The sequence below is a fragment of the Vipera berus genome (genome assembly GCF_964194415.1).
Source record: "Vipera berus genome assembly, chromosome: 6".
Taxonomy (NCBI): Eukaryota; Metazoa; Chordata; class Lepidosauria; order Squamata; family Viperidae; genus Vipera; species Vipera berus.
This window is the reverse complement of record NC_138208.1, coordinates 45,931,219-45,957,540: the sequence shown is the minus strand read 5'-3', so window position 1 is coordinate 45,957,540 and position 26,322 is coordinate 45,931,219. Positions and strand designations below refer to the sequence as shown.

Sequence of the window (26,322 nt, the reverse complement as noted above, 5' to 3'; positions counted from 1 at the left end):
AGTGGCGAGAGAAGCGACAAGGGATAAGGCGGTAGGAGAGAGCGACAAGAGGAGGAAGCCAGGAAGTTAGAAGATCATAAACTAGCCATGAGACCAGGTGAACAGACAGAAAGGTAACAGGAAAAGATATGTTTTTGAGTCTTGGAGACTGAATTTTTGGAAAAACGAGTGTGGACTATAAGTAGAAGGAAAATGAATCGTTTGGACAGACTTTGAACTTTTGATTTATAAGACACAAGAGTATAACGGATCCAAGATGGAGAAAGTGACACAGCAACTTTAGGACTGCAGTTCGGATAGTGAGACTATTATTGGCCATTGGCTGAAGAAGAAGATATGAAAGGAGCTACAAATCCGGAGTTGGAAATTTATAATCAAAATTTATAAAATCAAATACTCTAAGACCAAAATTATGGTTTTCTTAAGAATAACAGAATAACAGAGGTGGAAGGGACCTTGAAGGTCTTTTAATCCAACCCCCAGCTCAAGCAGGAGACTCCATACCATTTTAGATAAGTGGTTGTCCAATCTCTTCTTAAAAACCTCCAGTGATGGAGCACCCACAACTTCTAAAAGTAACCCCTTCCACTGATTAATTGTTCTAACTGTCAGGAAACTTCTCTTATTTCTAGGTTGGTCCTCTCCTTAATTAGTTTCCATCCATTGTTTCTTGTTTTGCCTTCAAAACAAGAAGGTACTTTGGAGAATAGGTTGCCCACCTTTTTTTGTGACAGCCCCTTAGATATTGCAACACTGTCATATCACTCAAGTTTTTCTTTTCATCACTAGATGCACCCTATTCTTGCAACCGTTCTTCATATATTTTAGCCTCCAGTCCCTTAATCATCTTTGTTGCTCATCTTGCTCTCTAAAGTGTCAACATCCTTTTTGTATTACGAACAAAACTGGATACAGTATTCCAAGTGTGGTCTCACCAAGGCATTATAACATGGTACTAACACTTCATATGATCTTGATTCTATGCCTCTGCTAATGCAGCCTAGGACTCTGTTACCATTTTTGGCAGCTATGGAACACTGCTGGCTGGGAAGACCTGGACACCACAAACATCAATGGAAAATTGTTAATAATGATCTTAAATAAGTGTCAGCTTTGGCATAATTTTCAAGATTCCAAGCTTGGCAGGAGGAAATAAAGCTATTTCTGCCAAAGTCAACAATAGTGTCAAGGCAATTTTGTGCTTTTTCCAGTCCAAGGGAGGCAGATGTATACCTGTCACCATCAAGATACAGTCACAGAAATCCTAAAATATCTTTTATGGGTCACTTTAGTTAAAATGCTTCCAAGCACCTTGCTCTGAATGGCTTTAGATGCTTGTATCTTTTCTGGATTTATTGGCAGTTTCTTTTTTCTTTTTTTAAATTATGTGCATATGTGTTTTTCCGCTGCTTTTATCATTTCATTTTATTTTTACTATTGGTTATTGTGTTTTAGTTTAATTTGAAGCTATGCAGAGTAAAACTCCAAATAAATAAGAACCTAAACTAATCCAGCTGTACAAGAAAAAGTATCTTATGGATTCTAGGCACTTCTTGCAGGGGAAAATCCATCTGAAAGTCTTCTGTTCATTAGTTTGCATCAATTAAATATTTCCCCAGCTACTAGGATTTATTGGCAGTTTCTTTTTTCTTTTTTTAAATTATGTGCATATGTGTTTTTCCGCTGCTTTTATCATTTCATTTTATTTTTACTATTGGTTATTGTGTTTTAGTTTAATTTGAAGCTATGCAGAGTAAAACTCCAAATAAATAAGAACCTAAACTAATCCAGCTGTACAAGAAAAAGTATCTTATGGATTCTAGGCACTTCTTGCAGGGGAAAATCCATCTGAAAGTCTTCTGTTCATTAGTTTGCATCAATTAAATATTTCCCCAGCTACTAGGATAACTGAAAAACAAATCCCAAACAGCTATATTAACAGAGAATATTGTGTTGGGTTATTTTATTGCCAGAACTTTAAATTTCTGAGTAATACCAAAGATAAAAAGTGCTTGGGATAATATACACAGTGCAACCTAAAATACAAAAGTTGTAAATTTATCAAAGAGACAGGAGGTCCCACAGTAAATGAATGTAAACTGCTGATGATGCACTAAATCAGAATGAGTGATGAAAACAAATTTAGCAGCAACTGCAATTCAGAATGATACACATATTTATGATCAATGAGCTGCTAAATGGTAAATGAAGTATAATACTGAGAAGCTCACAGAAATGTACATTGGCTTAAAAATTATCAAACCATATAAAAGTTAAAAACAAACAGATGTAAAAAACATCACAGACGACAGAATACATGAGATATCTCTATTAAAGTATTTCATTTCAAGTGGGACATGAGTACTTTTTTTAAAAAAGTGTAATAAATGTTTACATTTGTGAATATAAGCATAGAGAGAAGAATTGCAAAGAATTCCTAATGATTTCTTTTGTTTCCTATTTCTTTGATAATGACATATGAGTGCTTTCAAGGAAAACATATTGATTGACTGATTATGTTCCATCAAGTTCTTGTTGACTTGCAGTGATCACATAGATATATTTTTCTCCATGATGATGTGTCCCCAACCTGCTCTTTCAAGTTTTGTTTTCTTGGCTGTCCATGGTATTCTGGGAGTCTTCTGTAACCCCAAGGTTCAAAAGCATCAATACTGTCCTGCTCATTCAAAGTCTATCTCTTGTTTCCATAGACTATTAGAGGAAATACTATGGCTAGCATGGTTCTGATCTCTGTAAGTATAGACACATCATGATATTTAAGTATCTTTTCCATGGCTGCCCTACCCTGTGCTTGTCTGCAGCACATTTCTTAACTGCTTGTTCCTTTACTGTTGATGCTTGAGCTTAAAAGGCAGAACTATGCTATATTCACTTCCATTTCTAAGACTGACTGTCTACTTGTTATCATTAATTAGATCTTCTATATATTTAATTTTACTATTTTTTTCACAGTACTATTTGACTTTAAATATTAAGGCTTGCAGATCCTTTGCATCAGGATAGTGTCATCAGCATAGTGCAGATAATAGATGTTTCTTCATCCAGTTTTAAAAGTGTGATCACCTTTTTCTAATCCAGCTTTCCTTAATATATATTTAGCTTGTAGGTTGAATAAATAAGGGGAGAGTATAGAACCTTTTTTCACTGTGTTACTAACCTAGAGCTAGTCTGTTTCACTATACTATAGTTTCCTGACCATTATATAAGTTTCTCATGAGGACCATAATATATTTTGGGATTCTTATTAACTTGGGCACTTTCAGCTTGACATGATCAACACAAACAAAAATCTTTCTGTAATTGATGAAGTCCATCATGATATTTTAAAAAAAAATATCATCAGCAATAATGTCTTGTGTTCCTCAAGCTAGCAGCTTTTTTTCCATGTAGGTCTCTAATCCCTGTTGAATGACCCTAAGCATTATTTTGCTAGCATGGGAACGTAAGGATATTGTATGATATTTTGCACATCCTGTTAAGTCTCCTTTTTTGGGCTTTGGAATGTACTGTATATTAACCTCTCCCAATTAGATGGCCACTGTTTATTTTCCAGATTTGCTATCTTCAGTTCTTGTAGCTTTCTGATTAATTTCAAAAGTCCTAATCTAACTTCATTTTCTTATATTAGACATTCTTGTAACTAGGGAAGAGCTTCCAAGGCATCTTGAATGTTGACCTCTTCATGTACAGTGTTCAGTATATGCCTTCCATTTTCCTTTGATCTCCAATCTCTCCATTGAAAACCTTTTGTTGTTGTTAGTTGCGAAGTCGTGTCCGCAACTTTTAGCATATGAATTTAAGGCTGGAACTACCTTCTGAGTTCAGAGATCTTTTGAAAGACTTTCCTACTTTTCTGTATCTGTCTCCATCTTGAATGTCTTTACAGATGTTGTAATCTTATCTCTTCTAACAAAATTTATTTTGGGGCGAGGTTGGCTTTCTTTCTTTGCTTCCACCCCAACTATTACTATATCCATGTTTAGTGGCATTGTTTTGATTCTTTGATGACAGTGTCTGCTATGAAAATCATTGGGGTGTCAAGAATTGATAAATTGGTTCCTGCTTCATTTTGATTTCCTAAGCCATACAGTTCAACTACATTTTCCTCTTTCATATTTCCAACTTTGGTATTCCAATTTCTAATCATAAGCAGTAAATCTCCACTTGCATGCTATCTATTACAAATCTAACTATAAAACTCATCAATCTCCTCTTATTCTGAACTCATGGTTTCTTCCTTTCTAACCACTAGACCAAATTGGCTCATTCACTTGCTCGCTCTATCTATCTATCTATCTATCTATCTATCTATCTATCTATCTATCTATCTATCTATCTATCTACCTACCTACCTCATAAATTTATAAGGCTGCATATCATTTTGAAAAACTAAGAAAACTTTACTATGGTAATTAAATTTTGACAGAAAGCCTATACACCTATCAAGCTATAGCCTATATATTTTTTTTAAAAAGAAAGACCATACAATGTGGTAGAATACATGGAACCTGAATGATATCTACACTCTTATTAGTAGACAGAAAGAAAGGGATTGTTGGAACAAAGAACATGAGACCTAGGTGATTAAAAAATATCTCTGAATAGCACTAAAAGGAATTTGAGGCAAGTAGCTCATGTTAAACAGGAATATAAAGAAGTCAAAAAAGAGAATCTACATTAATCTATATTTCTATTGTCGTTAAAAACCAGTGGTTGAAAAAGTTCAGTGAGACAAAACATAGAGAAGCAGATCTTCCAACATGATGTTATCTTTTCTTTGAGCATGCCGTAAGACATGTGCACATTTATTATTCATAATTGCATCTTACTTTATCTTAAATACTTCAAAATGTCATTATTTAGTGATACTATAAAAACAGTTTTTAGCCTCTGTTTGTCTATATTAAGTAATATAATTGAATGCTCTATCATAGGACATTTGTAGCTAAGTGCAGGTTTCAGTTTCTACCTTATATTTGTCTATATTCATTTCTTTGAAATACAGTCAGGTAATCCTTAGTCTTCTATAATCCTTACTAATTTTTAATTACAGATACACTTTATTATCTTAAACTGGGTACTGGGTTAAATCAAATATGTACACTTATGAACCATGTCAGGATATAGACATATTGAAGAAAGTTAAAGAAATAGTATTTTTAATTATTTCAGATTCAACTTTGTTTCAAAAATGAATCAATCAACCATTTCTGAATATCTGGGTGGAATATGCTCCCTGGAGATGATGTCTGTCATTGCTATACTAAATGCATCTTTTTTAATAATGCACTTAATATGCTTATTTAAGTTTTGCTTTATATTTTAACTCTCAGTTTATTGGGTGAAAATAGACTAACCATATTAATATATGCCCTGATCCCAGATGGAGTTTATTTAAATTTCAGATTGAAAGCTTACTAAAAACAGATAAGATTGATTGCCCTTTCCATCTAACCATAATTGTATTTCAGGTGAACATCAATTTACTTTAAAGGACACCTCTAAGTAACAGAGTGCATCATACATAATTCATAAATCACAGCTGTCTGTTATATGATTTACTTTAAAAGATTTTAAAGGAATAGAGTTGCATTGGTTTTTTTTTGTTTTTCCTTGGCTTGTTTGCTTTTAAATTGTTTTAAAAACATTAATTTGTTTGGAATTATTGAAGTCTTTATCTTGACAGAGGAAAAAAATAAATATTCTCTATTCACAGTTTCTTTCTTTTCATCAGGTGTGCCAGATATGCTGATTATTAATTTTTCAAACATAATTAATACAAATGAATCATGCTAATAAAGGTATAAATGAAGTGTTAAGTACTATTGTATCAATTTTATGATACTTTCCAAAGTGTAAGTTCACTATTGATTTTTTTTCAGAAGGTTAAGTTTGGGTCTTGATTTTTTGCAGTACTGTATTCCATTTTTGTTTTAGTTTGGAAAATAAAAATCCACATTCAAACTCTGCTCCCACAATTTAAAAAAAAACATTTTTACTGTTAGATGAGTTAGTAATCTGCAGTTAGATTCATAGTCTAAGACTGATAGAAACTTAATAATTCAAGACCTAACAAGGACCTAAGAATTATTAAGGTAGTGTCTAAGAATATAGGTGGTATTATTATTATTTGCTTTACATTATTTTACAAATATATACCTATATGCAGACTTCAGAGTCTGAAATTCACCAACCTGAATCTCTTCCATGGCCCAATAGGAATAACTTCAGATGAGTAAGTTAGTTTAAAATCTATTATTATTTAACCAGTTGTACTTTAAAATACTTGACCTACAGCAAATGTTCTAGGGATGCACAATATATTCTTATTTACTTTGTCCGTGCTATGCAATAATTCTGTCACAAAATTCTGCATTTTGCTTTACAAATGCTTACTAATTCTTTATTTAAAAAACATTTAGATGAGATATATTATGATTTCTGCACTATTTTCAAAAGAAGTACCTTCTACTGATGGTTTTGGAAAAAATCCAAGTGTAATTGGATAGGTTAGGTCAGAAATCTTAGGATCCTAACTATATTAAACCCATGACGAAAAAGAAGCAAGGCCTCTTTAAGGAAAAGGTGGAAGAGTCAGGATCAGAAAAAGGAAAGAAGGCGAGGTTGTCAGAATACAAGCTAACTTGAGGGCTAATCCACATGGAGCCCCATTTCTATCTGTCCTGTTTGCCATCGTTCACTCCCTAGAGACTAAAATGGACAATGTGAAATTTGAGCGGGCCCCGAACAAGGAGTATATATCAGAGGTGGTGACCCTTTGGGAGCTGTATGCAACGAAATTTCATTTTGATGTATGCCGACTGGTGTACATTCAAAGTGAAAATAAAGTTATTATTTAGACATATAATTAATTTTCTCACTATAGACAATATAATAACCATAAAGTCCAAAATGGGATACATATAATAACACCCCCACCCCACCCCTACCAAAGCTCTCCTGGCTATAGAGAACTGGAAGAACTTTGGATGCAATAGCTGTTCCAGCAGAAAATCAATACACATCAAAATATCCACTTAATGGATAAGGAGGTATAATTGTCAAATTTAAGTAGTTCTAACATTTGGGTCGATCAGAAGGTCGGCAGTTTGGTGGATCGAATCCCGAGTGCCGTGTAACAGAGTGAGTGCCTGTTACTCGTCCCAGCTTCTGCCAACCTAGCAGTTCGAAAGTACGTAAAAATGCAAATAGAAAAATAGGGACCACTACGGTGAGAAGGCAACAGCGTTCTGTGTGCCTTTGGCGTCTAGTCATGCCGGCCACATGACCACGGAGATGTCCTCAGACAAGCGCTGGCTCTTTGGCTTTGAAACAGAGATGAGCACCGGCCCCTAGAGTCAGAAATGATTAGCACGCACGTGCGGGGGAATCTTTACCTTTACCTTTAACATTTGGGTTAAGAATACACCATTCTATACTTTGCTTATTTACAGGTACCAGCCTTAAATAAATATAAAAATACAGGTAATCCCTGGGTTATGAATGGTCCCTTAGTGAATATTTAAAGTTACGCGATAAGCGTAACTAGTGTTTACAAAAAAAGTGCTGAAATCATGAATGTTGCCACACCATGGCAGTCATTTACCCTTTTGAACAACTGCAGAGGCACTGCAAAATTAATCCTGGCTATTCACCCCGTCTCATGCCCCGGGTCTCCCTAGGCACTAGGTCTATGGATACTCATATTGTGAAGATCTAGAGAGTCTTTACTTTCTTAGTTGTTTCGCTGCTTCAGGACCTTGGTGTGTTTGCAGAGAATGGAGGCCTAAAGTACTGCAAGATCTCGCGAGGTCAGTGGCACGAGATCTCATGCTACTGATCTCATGTGATCTCATAGTACTTTGGCTTCTGTTCTCTGCAAACAGAGGCCTGGACGATATCTGTGGCAAAAGGCTTTGCAAATGGAGGTAAAGGCTGAAACATTGAAGTCTTCAGTTAGTTTGCAAAGCCTTTTTTGCCAACTTTGCCAAAAAGCCTCTGCCTTTGAGAAAAGAGTCCCAAGTCCCAAGTTTCACAGAACAGAGCTCTGGAGCCTTGTGGCCGCCACCCTAAGTTCAATTCTAGATGGTAGAAGCCTGGAAGCCTTCAATGCCCAGAATGGACCTCCAGAGCCATGTGGCCACTGTCTCTAACCTCCATTCTGGATGTCAGAGCCTCTGCTGCTCAGAACGGAGGTCGGGGGTGGCAGCCATGTGGCTCCAGAGGTCCATTCTGGGTGGCGGAAGCCTCCTCCAGTATAAACACTTTTCAGCCAGAGGCTGAGAGCTTCTGGGAGCCATGATCTCTTGCTCAGGCACCCATCCACTTTTGCAGAGAATGGGTGTTTGACTTCCCATGAGATCAAGGCATCCAGAAGCTTCCAGGCTCTGCATGAAACACAATTTCATTGCCCCAAACCTCCCATTGGCGTGCAAACACTTTCCCACACTGAGCCTGGGAGTCTTGGAGGAGACTCAGAAGTGGACAGCAGCCCAATGAGTCAGAAAAGCCAAGCAGGGCGTGCTCATCCTCCTCTCCCTCTGCTCTCATGGGGAGCAGACAAAGAAACAAGCTAGAGAGGAGGTAGGTCTTCATGATGTAAGTGACCCGGCGTGGCAAGGAGAGCAATTGTGGGGCCCCAGGTGAGGGAGAATGAGGTATTTCAGTGGTTCAGGGGAGGCCTTGGGTAGTCTGAAGCAGGTGGCCCATTCCATCACTAGCCCCTCCATTGTCTTCTCCACCCTGAGATACCTCATGTTCACTTAACAAGCTGTGCATTTGCCCACACATTAAATTAGCAAATGCGTGGGTGATAGTAGGGAGTGATCACATTCAAGGTATGAGATTCATTCCCATGAATCCTTGAGTTATGAATGGAATGGGCAGGTTCCATTCCATTTGTAACTCAAGGACTATGTCAATGCTGCAAACATTTACATGTTTTTGCACTGTCAATATAAGAGACAGCCTGTTATTTTAATTGCTTCATTTGGGAGGGAGGAATCACCCAGAAGTTGTGATAAGATTGCAAGCCTGCGTACAGAATGGTAAATGAAACCTCATATGTAAAACTAATTGGATAATGTGATTTATGACGTGTAGATAAGGGCAGGGAATGTGTGTGTGTTATGATGGGTTTGGGGGAGGAGATTTCAGATTCTGGCATCCCTCCATGAGTGCCAATGTTTCGTTTCATTACTAATACTTTTTAGATAAATAATACGCCTGCAATTTGTTTGATTTGTCTCATTCATCGGAACCATGACAGACTACCTGTAATCCATTACTGTGCAATGTGCAACAAAATTGTAATTATCTACATATCATCTACAGTTTCTTATCACATCATGCCCAATAATATATGGGTCTATACAACAACTTATCTCCCTGTATTTATCTTTATTTTATTCTACTTTATCTTCCAAACAGTAATGAGCCAGTATATTACCATTTTAAAACAATTTTCTTAACATTAATTGCTACAGAACACAGAATGTTTTAAAGGACAGAAGATTCCATAGGCCTTCTCTAATGTCTTATTTATTTATTTTGTGCTTATGTTTTTTCTTCCTGATCTTGTAATAATACTCTGCATTAAACCATATAAGTTCAATAATAATTTCTTTTTAACGGTAAACAAATTTTTGGAATCTCTTCAGTTATGCCTAAAACTATATAGTTAATCTTTGCTTAATAATTTTATGTGAGATTGCTATTATTAATAGGGAATTCTGCATTTTTATATATGTTCTTCTATTAAGATAGAAATATCACTGAACAAATCCTTTATGTTTATCCGTTCCCTTAAAGTGACATACTGTAAAAATGCTCATGTAAATTAAACACTCATACAAATTAGATGCCACAAAATGTGCTCAAAAGGTGGAAAAAACACACCCATTTGACCCTTGGAAAACTACACATAAAGCTTCATTTTCTACATGATGCAATATTAATGTAACACAACCTTGTTTTTCTCCTATTAATCAAGTCTTTAAAATTGACAGAAACTTGTACAATAGAAATACAATGGCATAAATGCAAAGATAAGCAAATAAGAAATGAAAAATAAATGTTTCTACATACTTGTAGGCCCATCTGAAATACTGAGTGACCCATAAAATTAGCCAGCATTCGAATTAAAGCTGCACCCTGCAAACACAATTAAAAAAAAAGAGTTGTTATCCAAGCAGTTTCATGGTAATACATGAAATTTATAATTATTCCAGTATTTATTTCAGAATAATTATAGGTTTATTATTAATTACATTTAGAATTATCCCTCAAAAGTATTTGACTTAAACATTTTAGAAGCTATATGCTTCATTATAAGCTTTGTTGGGGGGAAAAACAGAAACAAAAATGAAGTTATGAACATACAGAAATGGGATTATTTTCAAACAGAGCTACTAAACTTATACCTTACTGATTTGAGTGCAACAACATAAACAGTATGTTATAAAAGCACAATATTTCTCTTCCCCACTATTGATTGTTCATAAGCATATCTTTGAATGAAATAATTTAAGTATCACACATTGAGATTTAATGCATAAGAAAGGCAACTAGTTCTACAAGAGTAATCAGTACAAATGAAATACTGTTGTTCAGATTTAAAACACTGTAAGTCCAGGATTTTTTTATGGTTGAACAAGCACCCAGAAATTTAATTTTAGACATACAAATATATGTTTGGACAAAACATATGTCCTCTTTTAGTGCATCTCATGATTGCCAGTGATTCTAATTTAACAGGAAACGTACATACTCACAGCTTAGTTGGAGTTATGGTTAAAGATATGGATGAATAACCTTTTGCTCTGGATAGAATGAAGTTTCAAATGGGTGAAGCAATTTCAAGTAAGATCAGTGTGAAGTCATTTTCTCTGAATTTTAAGATAAGATTCTTTAAAAAAAATCATGCTAAATCTATTTTAGAGCTTATATTACAGTTTTCACTAATTATGTTTTACCATGTTGATAAATACTGCATTTGGCATTTACTCTTCATATTTAATATATATCTATAAGTGTCAATATATATCCAAGGCTGCAATTCTAAGATGTATTTGAATGGGAAAATAGCAAGAATTTTAATGAAACTTCAGAATTTATCAATGCAATTTACAGTAGGCATAGGTAACCAGGAATAATCAAAATATTTTGGATTATTGTGCCTATATTATATAATTTTATTCTAGAGGACATTTGCTAGCCTCCATGCTGCCATTTTAAATGGCTTGTTTATACATCTGCATGTTTCTAGAAGCCCAATGGCTCTCCGATGATTAGGCTAGACTTTAAGACTGATTTTTTGAAATGAATTGTTAAAAATAACTTGCAATAGAGATTTGTGATTTATGGTCCCTTCCAGTGATGATGATGGCATATAGAAGATTCTAGGTCAGAATGAGAGAGATGCAAATAATAAAGAATATGAAGTAATGAATGAAATGAATAGTTGTGTGTAAAAATATGAGGGAGGAAGGATATATCAGGTCTGAAGAAGATTAGTCTAATCTTATGAATTAATGTTGATTAACACATACAGAGAACTGAATATTTAGGCTTAATTATTTAATTAAAGAGCTCAAATATGTAGTGTCACCTAATTTATTAGGAGCTCATTTGACAGTAGGAATTCATAGGGTCTGATGGTGCCATAAATTTAATGGAAAGTATGCAAGAGTTTATAAAAACCAAAATCTGAGAAATGCAATGTGGTATTATGCTGGGGACAAAATATGCAGGTCCTTTCTCCTTAGTTATGAGAAATGTTTCAGCCATGTTTCCTTTTCTTTTTTCTTGCCTTTTAATTTCTTTATCTTACTATTTCCTACTCCCCTTCTGCAGTCTGTATTTCAATGCTTTACTCCCAAAGGGAATAGCATGATGAATGCATTATATATCAAACATGTTGAAATTCTGAATATTTTTCTCCATATCAAACCCACTAATTTTATAAACTTAACATCCTATAAATATTCTATGTGTTTTATTACATTAAAATAATATCTGCCTTATTTCATGTCACAAAGCATTCTCCAAGTCCTGAAGATGGGTAGAATTTGTAATTACTAATACTCTCCTCCATAAAGTTTGGTGAAGTCACAATAGCCACTAAGGCTACCACTCCATGGATCAGAGGATAACACAGCCTGGAGCTGCTGAGCCATAGGTATATGCAGGGCTTTTTTTCTCATAGAACGCTTAGAACGGAGTTCCGGCACCTTTTTTGGATGGAACCTTGTAGGGTAGGCAAGGTGAGTTGTATGACATATGTGAGTTCCGGCACCTTTTTCTTTTACAAAAAAAGCACTGGGTATATGTATAGTATAGTTTTCTCTTTCTTACTCTAGTCATAGCATTCTCTTACTATTTGTATTTTTCAACCTAGAGCAACACCAAAGCAATATGTGACTATTCTTTCATTTCTACTAAAATTGTATAAATAAAATGTTAAGTAAAATTGTATAATTTTATAGTTTGGAATAAAAAATTTTTTTTTTGGAAACTCATACTGCCCTATGGTTGAAACACATTTTTTTTAAAAAAGGGCAATAGTTGCAAAAGACACATACAAGAACCTTTATGTTATGTTTGCCCTTCAAATAACAAGCAACAAACAATACTCAAATCTCTATTACAAATTAAAAATTTGTTGACATAGGCAGACACAGCTGGATGCCAATATGAAATTTAGCTTATTAGGAAATTCACAGCATGAATTACCATTAGAGAACAAACTATGTCAAGCTTGGATCATAAAATGACACTTAAAATACTCTCATAAAAAGAGGAGAATAAATTTGAAGTGCTCTTGTGAATTGCCTTAAGATATATTTTGGCCTATTTTAATTTTAAACAAATACACCAGGAAGCTTCAATAGTTCCAATGTGAATTCCACATAATATATTTGAATTCTGATGTTTAAAGTGATAGCAGTTTGAAGCTACAATACTAAATATAATAATTCTTACTGAAGTGTGGACTTCAACTCCCAGAAATCCCAAGTTAGCATACACACATATTAAAATTGCTGAGGTTGAGAAACATTGCTCTAAAGCAAACTCCCATAAACTAGCGTTCTCTAGAAGTGCTAGACTACCTGCGAGAATTCTCAGCCAATATGAACAGTAATTATGACAGAAAAAATCTCTGAGAATTATAGTTCCAGTTTATCTGAGATAGTTATTAGGAACAATAATTAGGAAAAGTCAGAAAACCCTATATGTTTCGAATAGGACTTGTATAGGTACAAATTAATAGGGAAAATGAGATTAGAAGCAGGTGTTGATTTTCTTGCAGTACATTACAAACATCTTAAAGCAGCAATATCTTTTCCTGGGCCTGTGCAATTATTGCACAATGATAGGAAATGGTTTTGTAATGCCTTTGAAAACTTTTTTTGCCTTTATAATTCTAATCTTTGCACAGCCCCAGTATCCAACTAAAATAGTATGACTGAAGGAAGAAAAAAGTGTGCTTTACTATTAGTTTTGTGACTTTACAATAAATACATAGGGTAAATTTCTTGATAAGAAAACATTAGAAAGCAGATAGTTTTCTTTTAAAGCAGTACTTTATGTTTACATCCCTCTGTCTACATTAGATTTTTAACAAATGGAAATTTGGACAAGCACTGAAAACAAAAAAAGGGGAGAGTATCTCAAGTGCCAGTAGAATATTTCATTACATAGAAATATAATAGCTTTTTGTAAGATTCCTTTATCAAGAGCACTGTACTTATTAGCTAAAATATTTTAGTTCAAAGTCTATACAGTAATTTCCTATTGGCACTTAGTGTATATTAGCTCTTTAATTATCATACTTTATTGCAACTCTTACTTAAGTTACAAAGTCATTGATTTGATCTCTTATCTGCCTTAGCCACATGCTAAAGATTTTAAGGAGTTTAAAAGAAGACTGTAAAAAAAAATTACTCCTTAGGCACACACCATAAATCTGAATTTCTCATGTGTCAGAATGAAGTTTTAAGCACAAGCCAGAAATGAAGAATTTGAAGAATATCATGCAGTCTCTTCTGACTCTGGGGAGAATGGAAATACTCATCAATACAGTCTCCTAATCTGAATTAGGCATTTACAAAGATAACTGAGTTTGTAGTCTTCCAGGTATGCTTACTGCTAACAAAAAGGCCCTTATCCTCACAATAGAGTGCATGGATGAATTTATTATTACAGTAAATAAAATGTTTGCATGTTTTTCCTGAAATGTATACTTATAACACTAGGAACTCTGTCAATATTTCACAAAATGATAGAAGCTTCCTTCTATCTTCCTTCTATTCCTTTGCTGGAATAGTTAAAGAGAATGGTTTGTGATTTATCTGAGAAAATGTTGAGAAATCCATCATATAGAGAATGAAAAAAAAATGCAACTTTGCCTCCTGGTACAGTTTACAGTACTAAACAATTTATCTCTGGGATAATTTAATTTAATTTAATTTAATTTAATAATATTTGTATACCGCCCTTCTCCCTGAGGACTCAGGGCGGTTCACAGGGCAGAATAAAATACTAAATACAAACATTAAAAAAAGATTAAATGGTTGCCCAAGTTAAAACAATTGGAATAGAATTCTAAAACACCAAGTTAAAATTAAGACACCAAAAATAAAAAACCCCACCAATCCCCATCAGGCTAGGCCGGCTTGTACAAATAGAAACGTCTTGAGATCGCGACGAAAGGAGCGAAGATCGGGCGCCATCCGGAGCTCTACCGGTAGCTGATTCCACAGCTCCGGAGCGCCCACAGAGAAGGATCTCCCCCTGGGGGCCACCAATCGGCATTCTCTGATCGGTGGCACCCTGAGGAGGCCCTCTCTGTGGGAACGCACAGGGCGCAGGGAGCTTGATGCCGGCAGCAGATGTTCCCTAAGGTAGTACGGCCCCATGCCATGGAGGGCTTTAAACACCGTTACCAGTACCTTGAATCTCACCCGGAAGACAACTGGCAACCAATGCAGCTCACGGAGCAGAGGTGTAACGTGGGAGTATCGGGAGACTCCCAACACAACTCTCGCGGCTGCATTCTGTACCAGTTGGAGCTTCCGGGTGGTCCTCAAGGGCAGCCCCATGTAGAGAGCGTTGCAGTAGTCCAGACGAGAGGACACGAGCGCATGAGTGACCGTGCATAAATCATCCCGGCTAAGATAGGGCCGCAACTGGCGCACCAGGCGAACCTGGGCGAAGGCCCCCCTAGTCACAGCTCCTATATGGTCTTCCAAAGTGAGCCGTGAATCTAGGAGGACTCCTAAGTTGCGAGCCCTATCTACGGGGGGTAATAGTTCACCCCCCATAGCCAGAGGTGGAATGTCCGAATAAACACGGGATGAAGGTATGCAAAGCCACTCAGTCTTGTCGGGGTTGAGCTGAAGTCTGTTCCTCCCCATCCAGACCCGAACCGCCTCCAGGCAACGGGACATCACGTTGAGGGCATCACTGGGGTGGTTTGGGGTCGAAAGGAAAAGTTGGGTATCATCAGCGTACTGATGATACCCAACTCCAAAGCCACGAATGATCTCACCAAGCGGTTTCATGTAGATGTTGAACAGGAGAGGCGAGAGGACCGACCCCTGAGGAACTCCACAAATGAGAGACCTCGCGGTCGACCTCTGCCCTCCTGCCAACACCGACTGCGAACGTCCCTGGAGATAGGAGGAGAACCACTGTAAGACTGTGCCTCCCACTCCCAATCCCCTGAGACGCCGCAGCAAGATACCATGGTCGATGGTATCGAAAGCCGCCGAGAGGTCTAATAGGACTAGAACAGAGGAATATCCCCTGTCCCGAGCCCTCCAGAGATCATTCACCAGCACGACCAATGCCGTCTCCGTGCTGTGCCCGGGCCTGAAACCCGATTGGTACGGGTCTAGATAATCCGCTTCATCCAGGACCAGAGGGAGCTGATGCGCCACCACACTCTCAACAACCTTCGCAAGAAAGCGAAGGTTGGAGACAGGACGAAAGTTGTTCAATACAGCTGGGTCCAAGGCAGGCTTCTTGAGGAGAGGCCTCACCACCGCCTCTTTCAAGACGGCGGGGAAGCTACCCTCACTCAGAGAAGCCGATATAACTGCCTGGAACCAGCTGCGTGTCCTCTCCCGGGCTGAATAGACCAGCCAGGAAGGGCAGGGGTCCAATAAACATGTGGTGGTGCTCAGCCTCCCCATGATCCTGTCCACTTCCTCCAGAGTCACAGAATCAAACTCCTCCCAGGTGATATCGACAAGACCGCCCGTGTCCTGATCGTCAGACTCTGCCCAGTCAGAGTCCAGACCGGTCCGAATCCGAGCGATTTTGTCCGACAGATGTTGGTTAAACTCCTCGGCACGACCCTGCAAGGGATCCTCCCTCACCTCCTGATTTAGGAGGGAGCGAGTCACCCTAAACAGGGCGGCCGGGCGATTATCTGCGGACGCGATAAGGGTGGCGAAGTGGTTAGACCTCGCCTCCCTTATCGCAGCGAGATAAGACCTAATGTAGGCTCTTAGTCGCAATCGGTCGGATTCGGATCGGCTGGACCTCCAACCGCTCTCTAGGCCCTGTCTCCGACGCTTCATCTCCCGGAGCTCCGCAGAGAACCATGGAGCTCGACGGGATCTGCACCGGGTCAGGGGCCGCAGGGGTACAACTCGGTCAAGAGCCTCAGTGGCCGTCCTTTCCCAGGCTTCCACTAAGGCATCTGCCGAGCTGTGAGCAAGGGAGGCAGGTGGGGACCCCAGCGCTGCCTGGAACCTCTGGGGATCCATTAAGCGTCTGGGGCGGTACCATTTAATTGGTTCCAAACACCCACGGCGGGGGGTGGCAAAACGGAAGACTAGCCGCAGGAGATGATGATCGGTCCATGACAGGGGCATAATAATTGGAGAGCCCCCACCAAGATCATCTAACCACCGTCCAGATAAGAAAACTAAGTCAAGGGTGTGGCCTCCCTCATGAGTCGGTCCCGAAATTACTTGCGTCAGGTCCATGGCCGTCATGGAAGCCATGAACTCCCGAGCCAACTCAGATGATCCTCCCAGCGATGGTAGGTTGAAGTCCCCCAAAACTATAAGTTTTGGGAACTCAACCACCAGCCCAGAGAGGACATCGAGCAGCTCGGGCAGGGCTGCTGCTGCGTGACTAGGTGAAAGGTACACCAGCAGCAAGCCCAACTGCGCACCAGGGCCGCATCTCAGAAAGAGAGACTCACACCCGACTATCTGAGGAACAGTGGCCTCCCGCGGACACAAGGTCTCCCTCATAACAACAGCCACACCCCCACCCCTACCCTGAGCCCGAGGCCGGTGCAGCACACGGAAACCTGGTGGGCAAAGGTCAACCAGAGGAATCCCGCCCTCTGGGCCCAACCAAGTCTCCGTGATGCAAGCCAGGTCCGCCTGCTCACCCTCGACCAGATCACGGACGAGAGGAGCCTTATTAGAGACAGACCTGGCGTTCAAATACACCAGCCGGAGCTCAGGGGGCTGCACACCCTCACTCCCGGGACCTTGGGGTAGAGCCAGAGGGTCGGAGTGCCCCACCGCTTGTAAGCAGCGGAGAGGCCTTCCCTGAGATCGATACGGCCCTCTGCTCCTACATCTGCTGCCATTCCCTGATGTCGTGGGAATAGGTAGCCCCACGACCAGCCCTGGAGCCCCGGAGGTAACCGACCCCCGCTCCTCCCCCCTGCGATCTACATCGGCACTAGCCAGAACAGCGGTAGTTGGATAGCCCCCCTTATCCAAACAACCAAAAGAACCCTCCCGCCTCCCTAACTCCCTAAAAAATTTTGACAGAAAAATAATCAGGGGCCTCTTATTAGGTCTACGCCGAGGGCCCCTACCCGTGCCCAGCCAACTCTCAGGGTCCCAGCAAATGGGCCCTTCCTCGAGGTTATAATCGGCTGGCAAGGCGGGTCGCACCCAGGAGGGGGGAGCACCCCTGAGGGCGAACAAGTCCATGGAAGAATATTTAAAGGAAGGCATAAATAGCAGTCCGGATCGCAGGCAGTCCATAGATAATCGTCCATGAGGAGGATCTATTCAGAGAAGGTGTCCCAGGCCTCCGTCCAGCCGCTGCCACTCAGCTGGATAAACCCCCCGGGCAGGCCTACCACCGTCCTCTCACGACGGCCACAGAGCCAATTCTCGGGGGGATGGAAGTCTGGAGCAACCGCACTGGGTATGGCATGCCCCATAGAGCTCTCACCTCTAGGGGCAGCAGATGTAGATTCGGCCATCCTCTCACAATGGCTAATACCCAGAGTTCTCTGTCTTTTGGGGTGTAAAGGGCAGTGCGCAGTCGATTGTAAGAGCAGAAATAACAAACCATCATAGTCAATTCTGCTAACGGCCAAGTCCCCCGTTGTCCCGTTATTTCCAGAGGTTGTAACTGACCACCACTCCATGGGCCCTCAGTTCCATAATTATTAGGGCCTTCCAGACTGTGGTCAACAAGGATTGACTCCCCCAGGTCCATTAAATTCCCCGGAGCCCCCTCAAAATCCCGAGACACCAGCCAGATCACAACAAGTGTGTTGGGGGGCGCCGGTCTTCCAGAGTCCTTCGAAATGACCCAGGTCCACAAGGCTCCACTGGGCTCCACCGGGATCCACCAGCTAGCCCAGGAACCTTCAGGGCCATCAGGAACAATGGGGGTGCCAACCCATCTGGGATGTGCAGAACCAACCGGGGGACCGGCGAACCGGCCATAACGCCATCGCTGAGTCATCGAAACCGCTGCCGCTGGGCCGCTGTGGACACCGCCACCGCCATCACCGTAGCCACCAAAACGCCGCCAAAGCCGCAAACAATCCGGGAAGAGCCACCGCCCCCGCCGATGAAAAACGGGCCGAAAAGGCCCAGGCGGCAGCAGGACAAACGGTCCGGTAGAAGCAGGCCAGACCACAACAATCGATGGTAAAGTAGCCCGAAAACGGCCCGGGAACAACGCCGCCGCCGCCGCCGTCGTCGTCGCCATTAGGATAACCAAAAGCGTCGTCGATGCAGGCAAAAAGCAGGCAAAAAGCAGAGGCAGGCAGATCGAAAAAGAAGCGATAGAAAAGGCGGGCCAAAGCAGCTCGCAAACAGCTCCGTCGCCGCCGCCGCAACACCGCCGCCGCCAGCCGCCGGGAACTTCAAACGCCGCCGAAGAAGCCGCCGAAGAAGCCAAGACTGCCCGACATAGCCGGAGACTCCGCGACAACCAGCTGAGCAGGTAGCAAACCGGCAGCCCAGCGAAACGCCGGTCAAGCTGGTAAAGACCTAACCAACTGCAGAGTTCATCGCTGCCACACTTCCCCCAACCCAGGGCATAAAAGAAAAAGCCCTGAGGGGCTCCTAAGACGCCTATCTTCTCGGACCTGCAGAGCTCAACCTCACACGGCCGCCCGCACGTCCGCCATCTTAGTAATCAGGTTTTCAGTAATCTTCTTTTTTTTGACATAGATGTTGACATGCTAAAGAGGAAATAAATCTTTGAGAAAATGATCAGATGAAAAAACTTCATGAATACAATCTGACAGTATATCTGGAGGAAACAAGTCCATATTTTATATTTATATATAATGCTTGTAAAAGATAAACTCCTCTAGGACAGTACAATTATTAAAGTTACAAGCAATGAGTTCAGCTATATATATATTGTAAGAACGTAGGCAATGCAAAATTTCATAGTTCTCAGTGTAATATGAAGTTACTTAAGTTGACCATATCAGGAAAAGATCTTATCTTCTTTAAGCGTATGGAGTATACAATCTACATAGTGATCATTACTAACTGTCTTTTTTTTCTAGACCTGTACATGTCATCTATTAACATTAGATAATTTCTATATGTTGTGGCAGGGATGGTATTGGATCAATTTACAACTTCTTCATGGATAATTTCCATTATACAATCCTGCCAAAGCTCTTAGAAGCTGACTGTGAGATCGTAATCATGACTGTTTTCTTCAGAATAATGAGGCATGACCCCATCTGTGTTGCACTGTGTCCAACCACTAGGAGAATACAACAACTGTCAATTCCTCACCCCTGAATTATAGTACCTTCCTTAGTAATAAAATCCCTTTGCACCAGTGCAATACAAAAAGGGTAAAATATGTAGTGCTATTCGCCCCCACTTCCCCTCCCCACCATGTTTTCAGTTCACTCAATGTGTATTTCTCTAGCTATTTTATAACAAATGTGTTAGTATGAGGGAAAACTACCTAGTTATCAAGACATAATTCATCCTGCTGATAAATCCCCCCTGAAAGCCCGGGGATAGCATGACACAATAAATTTTCAGGCATTTTCCCCATGTATGGCTACAATGGGAAAGCATAGTCTCACTATGCGTGGGGGTCAGTGTGAGGAAAATGACTCATTTGAGTCCAGGCTAAGAGTTATACAAGTTTGGTATGTGTTACTTATATAAGTAGGGAAAATCAAGCTGAGCAGCTATAAGGATTAAAGGGATGACAAGAAACTTAACATCTACTGGAAAATTCTGAGGTAGAAGATGGGAGGTAGCATGAGAAAAGAGCTTCTGAGTATAAGAAAATAATTCATTCCTAAGTCTTGTTGAGCTCTAACACTGTAGATCGCAAAATTGAACATGTTTGCAAGGTGAGTTGTGCTGTGTCCAAAAGGGAAGAAAATTGCCACAATTGTGCAGGAGAACGACAATACATAGAATGAAGGCTATTGCTAAGCTTGTAAGCCGCCCTGAGTCTTCGGAGAAGGGCGGGATATAAATGGAATTAAAATAAATAAAAATAAATAAATAAATAAATCTGTGAACAAAGTAAGGTAACACCAATGCCAGAATAGTGCAAATGCCATGCATGGAGGGCATAAAAGCTGAAAACTGCAGGGCATAAAGCACTTCATATGTCAAATGCTATTTTCAGAGATGGCAAATTACACATTAATGTATGTTTAACTATATTTTAATGTTGTTAGCATTAATCATATTATCTACAATAATAAAATTTGTGATGGGAGATACCATGACATTATAAAGATAATTGTTCCCTCGGGCATTTCCTCCTTCATCCTTAATTACTAAAGTTCTGAAAGAAAAAATAGAGAATGAGAGAAATATACATATCTTGTATCTCCACATACTGTAGTTTCATGTGGACAAAAGTACAAGAGATTAATATAATCAAAATACCAGAGATTTATTCGAAGACTATTTATAATAGTGGATATTACACTTAGGGAAAACTAGTTAAAATATTTATCCAATGTTGATTACTAAAACTAATAATTCATTTTCTAAAAAAACATTGAAAATGTAAGGATATTTGGTAGTAACATTGTAAAAACCCATTTTTAAAAAAAAAATCTACTAGTGATTACTCTGTCATTTAATTATCTGGTATCCTTACATTTCATGGCTGTGGCTGGCATCTTCAATGGCAAAGTAATTTGATCTGTATAGCACTTTCAGTGCTCATAGGCAATTGTGCAGGAACTGAGTGAGGTCTTGTTATTTGTAACAAAATTAACCTCTAATTGGATAGTATCACCAGAATTCTGTAAAAATAGTTTTAGTTTAGTTGAATTTAGGTGAATTTGTAATTGGTCTAATTTGAACATGCTCCAAAGGAGCTAATTCTTTATTGAACTGTTTTTAAAATATATCCTACTTCTTATTCTTTCGGGTAAGACTGCTGAAGATTCTATATCATGTGAGTTAATTAGGAACTGTTTTATCCTGGGGTGATCTAAAGCTGGAAGCTAGGCTTTGTTAACTTTTTAGAATCTCTTCCTTCTTGTTAAAGTTGCTGGGATGTTTATAAATCTTCATAGTTTCTCTATGCAGTCATACAAGTTGATTTTACATGTATGCTAATATTTATGTCTCTGTAAATGAAATCTTATGCCCTTCATATAGGACAGGGTAAATGGATTGAATCCTTAATATACATTGACATAAATTCAATGTAAGGTTGTAAAAATGCAGCAAGATATTTGACAATATAATTTGTAGGAAGGCCAATCATACTTAAAATCAGACATAAGTGAACAGATTTTTATGGATCCTTGATAAGCAATCTAAAAGAAGAATATAAAAAACTTAAATAGGACCTAACAATTGTTATGATAAACTAATTTTCTCAACAAAATCATCATCATTTTTACCTGAGATGCACTAAAGTCTTTGCAAAAGGGAACTCCTGCCACTACTTTTTGCATGGATTACTCTGGGGAATCAAAAAAGCAATCCAGAAATAGGAAATGTAAACTATTTCCATACTTGTGCCAAGAAATGTTTATGAATGTATTCATGAAGTCATCAGGAATTAAGTTTAATTTAAAGGAGACTTTCTATCAATTAGTAGCAATCTTCCAACTCCTTTTTCATGATGATCCACTTACAAATATAGTTTATTAACATAACTTATTCTTGTACATTTATATGAGTTTTATATAGATAATGGCAACAATACCTCTAAATTGGTTGAAACATAACATTCAAATGAAGCTTCAGATTGATGTACTTTGCTGTCAAACCTAAGATAAAATGTTCCCCCAGAGCTTTGCATCATAATGTTTTCCTACATAAATAGCCATGGAGAACATAAAATATAAAGGAGCAGTACAGGTTCACCCAGGTTTGCCTGGTGCGCCAGTTGCGGCCCTATCTAGACCGGGATGCCCTGCGTACGGTCACTCATGCGCTCGTGACCTCTCGTTTAGACTACTGCAACGCTCTCTACATGGGGCTGCCCTTGAAGACCACTCGGAGGCTCCAACTGGTGCAGAATGCAGCCGCGAGAGTTGTGTTGGGAGTCTCCCGATACTCCCATGTTACACCTCTGCTCCGTGAGCTGCATTGGCTTCCAGTTGTCTTCCGGGTGAGATTCAAGGTGCTGGTAATGGTCTGTAAAGCCCTACATGGCACGGGTCCGGAGTACCTTAGGGATCACCTGCTGCTGGCATCAACTTCCCTCCGCCCTGTCCGCTCCCACAGAGAGGGCCTCCTCAGGGTGCCACCGGTCAGAGAATGTCACCTGGTGGTCCCCAGGGAGAGGTCGTTCTCTGTGGGTGCACCGGATTTATGGAATCGTTTGCCGGTCGAGCTCCGGATGGCGCCCGACCTTCGCTCCTTCCGACGCGGTCTGAAGACCTACTTGTTCGAACAAGCCGGCCTGGCCTGATGGGTGCTGGGTGCTGGGTTTGGGTTTTATTATTGTTTTAATGTATTTTAACTTATTGTTGTAAGTTTTTGGGCATCTTGTTTAATCTCTTTTAATTTTTGTATTCTTGTATTTTTATATGTTTGCCCTGTTCACTGCCCTGAGTCCTTCGGGAGAAGGGTGGTATATGCTAAATATGCTAGAATATGCTAAAGCAGTAATAATGGACTGTTTTATTCAGGAATATTTTGCATGACCAAGACTAACATTCATGATAAACAGCATTTATTTTATAAAAAATAAGGAAAATGAATATTAGACTTAAAAGAACTAGAAATATAAAAGATATAGGCAGACATAGGAAAGAGAAATAACAACAACAACAACAACAACAACAACAACAATAATAATAATAATAATAATAATAATAATAATAATAATAATAATAATAATATAATAGTCAAAGAGTCAATGCAAAAGGAATACATCAGGAGAATCTGCAAAACATTAAAATCAAAGCTGAATGCTGGAAACATAACTACATGGGCAGTCCCAGTGATACGCTATCCAGCTGGAATTATCAACTGGACTTTGGCTGATCTGGAAAACCTAGACCAGAAAACGCGTAAACTTTTGAATATGCACCATGCTCTACATCCATGAAGTGACATCGACAGGTTGCACCTGCCAATAAAAATAGGGGGCAGAGGGCTATTGCAAATCCACCAAACTGTAAAAGAAGAAAAACAAAGTTTGAATGGCTATGTGAATCAAAGTACAGAAAAATTGCTGCAGGCTGTGAAAACAGAGAGCATTATAAAAATAACAGAAACAAAGGCAGAATATAAGGAAAAACAGCTGGATGACAGATTAAATAGATGAAAAACCAAAGCTTTGCATGGACAGCATTTGAAAAACACTGAAGGAAAATGTGATAACAACTTGGCATGGGCATGGCTTAAGATGGGAACCGTCAAGAAAGAAATGGAAGGCTTAATACTGGCTGCTCAAGAACAAGCACTACAAACTAATGTCATGAAAACAAAGATACAAAAATCCACTGACAATCCAAATTGCCAACTTTGCAACAACAAAGTTGAAACTATTTAACATCTAATATGTGAGTGCAGCAAAATCACGCAAACTGATTACAAAGCTAAATGTGACCGAATTGCTAAATTAATCCAGTGGGCATTGTATAAAAAATACGACTTGCCTGTGTCCAAAAAGTTGTGGGAACATAGGGTGGAAAAAGTTGTTGAGAATGAGAGTGTGAAGATCTTGTGGGACTTTTGAATACAGACAGATCACCATTTGGAACACAACACGCCAGATATCGCAGTTGTAGAGAATCAAAGCGTACAACTGATTGATATTGCTGTACCAGGAGATACCAGAGTCGAAGAAAAAGAACTGGGGAAAATTATGAAATATCGCGACCTGGCCATCGAAACTGTGCAATTATGGATGAAACATGTAACAGTGATACTCATTGTGATCGGGGCACTGGGAACTATGTCCAAAAACTTTGCAAAATACATGAAGAAACTGTCTTATCAAGTATTAGGTTGTAGTCTACTTTATCAAATGCCTTATTGAAGTCCAAGTAAATTATATCCACACCATTCCTCTGGTCCACTAATTTTGATACCTGGTCAAAGAGTGCAGTAAGATTTATCTGGCATGATCTGTTTTTGACAAACCCATGTTGGCTTTTAGTAATGACTTTGTTTGCCTCTAGGTGTTTGCTGATTCGTTGTTTGATTATCTTTCCCAGAATCTTCCCAGGTATTCAGGTCAGGCTGATAGGTCTGTAGTTTCCTGGATCCATTTTCCCCCTTTTTTTTTTTTATTGAAAAGTTTTAAAATACAATTTTCCTTTAAAAAACCCCCCTTCCCCCTCCCTCCTCCCCCCCTACCTCCCCCCTCCCTCCCTCCTCCCCCCCCCTGCCTCCCCCCCTCCCCCCCTCCCCCCCAACTTCCCAGAGCTGAATACAAGGTATATATATAAAAAGAGAAAGAGAAAAAGAAAAGAAAGGCAAACATAAGCAACCATGTACTAACAACTATAAATTCTAAAATCCATCACTCTCTAGCTTATATAGGATAAACCAAACCTTGGCAATATTAAATATATATAAAAAACTAAAATAAAAAAAATAAAAAAAACACTTTCTAGCTTATATAGAATAAGACAAACCTTAATAATATTAAATATACATTAAAAACAGGAAAAAGAACCCCAAAATAGAAAGAGAAAAAAAAGCAGAAAAAAAAGGAAAAAAGAATTATTCAAATACTATATAATACTTCTCAACCTATACTTGTCCTAAATAGACTCCATCCCTTTTTGTCCATTACATGATATAACGTTCTTACAAATAATCTTTCAAATTAACCAAGATCTTCGCCACCTCAACCAAATCAGAAAACTTTAAAGTCCACTCTTCTGTAATCAGCCGTTCCTCTTCCAGCACATCTATAATTATTCCAAACAATAAAAAAATTGCGAACAAAACTTTAACCTCCATTTGGAAATCTTCTATATATTCCACCAAACTTTAATCCAAAAAAACCTCACCCTTTCCACAAAACCACCACATATAAAAACTATATTACGTCTACACCCAAATCTTTTCCCACCTCCCATACTTGACTATGAATACGTTGTAGAAATTCCATAGACTTCTGCAAATCCTGCTATTTTCTCTTCTTAGCTCGTTTTGCAGCAGCACGCGTCACCCTCTGTTCTATTGAATCATCCGACGGAGTTGTATCTTGATCTCTTCCAACACCGTTGTCTTCTATCTGACCACCTTCGACCTCTTGATGCACTCCTTCTCCAGATCCCTTTTCAGCTTCCAGAGATGTTAATGGCGTTGCATTTAAAACATTATTGTAGAAATCACGCGCTTGCATCACAGTAACCAGACGGTACCTTTTACCTTCGTGCGTCACCATCAACCCAGCTGGGATCTCCCATCTAAACCTTATATCTCGTTGCTTGAGCTCTTGCACAAGGAATGTAAAATCCTTCCTTCTCCTTAAAATCTTTGGAGGAATTTCTTTTAAGACCAAAACTTCTTGATTAGCAATCACAACTTTAGTATCATAAGCAGCTCGTATAACTTCATCTCTAGTTTCCCTTTTTGCAAAATATAC

At 39.3% G+C, this 26,322-nt stretch overlaps 1 protein-coding gene across 1 annotated transcript in view; it reads right to left on the bottom strand.

Moving 5' to 3' along the window:
- The window catches only part of TRHDE (thyrotropin releasing hormone degrading enzyme), a gene marked incomplete at both ends in the record, with an annotated part of 263,817 nt that overhangs the window by 96,724 nt on the left and 140,771 nt on the right, over nt 1–26,322 (bottom strand). Inside the window, 1 exon segment of the mRNA XM_081330257.1 lies at nt 10,108–10,173. Within this exon segment, the coding sequence (XP_081186383.1) occupies nt 10,108–10,173 (66 nt within the window).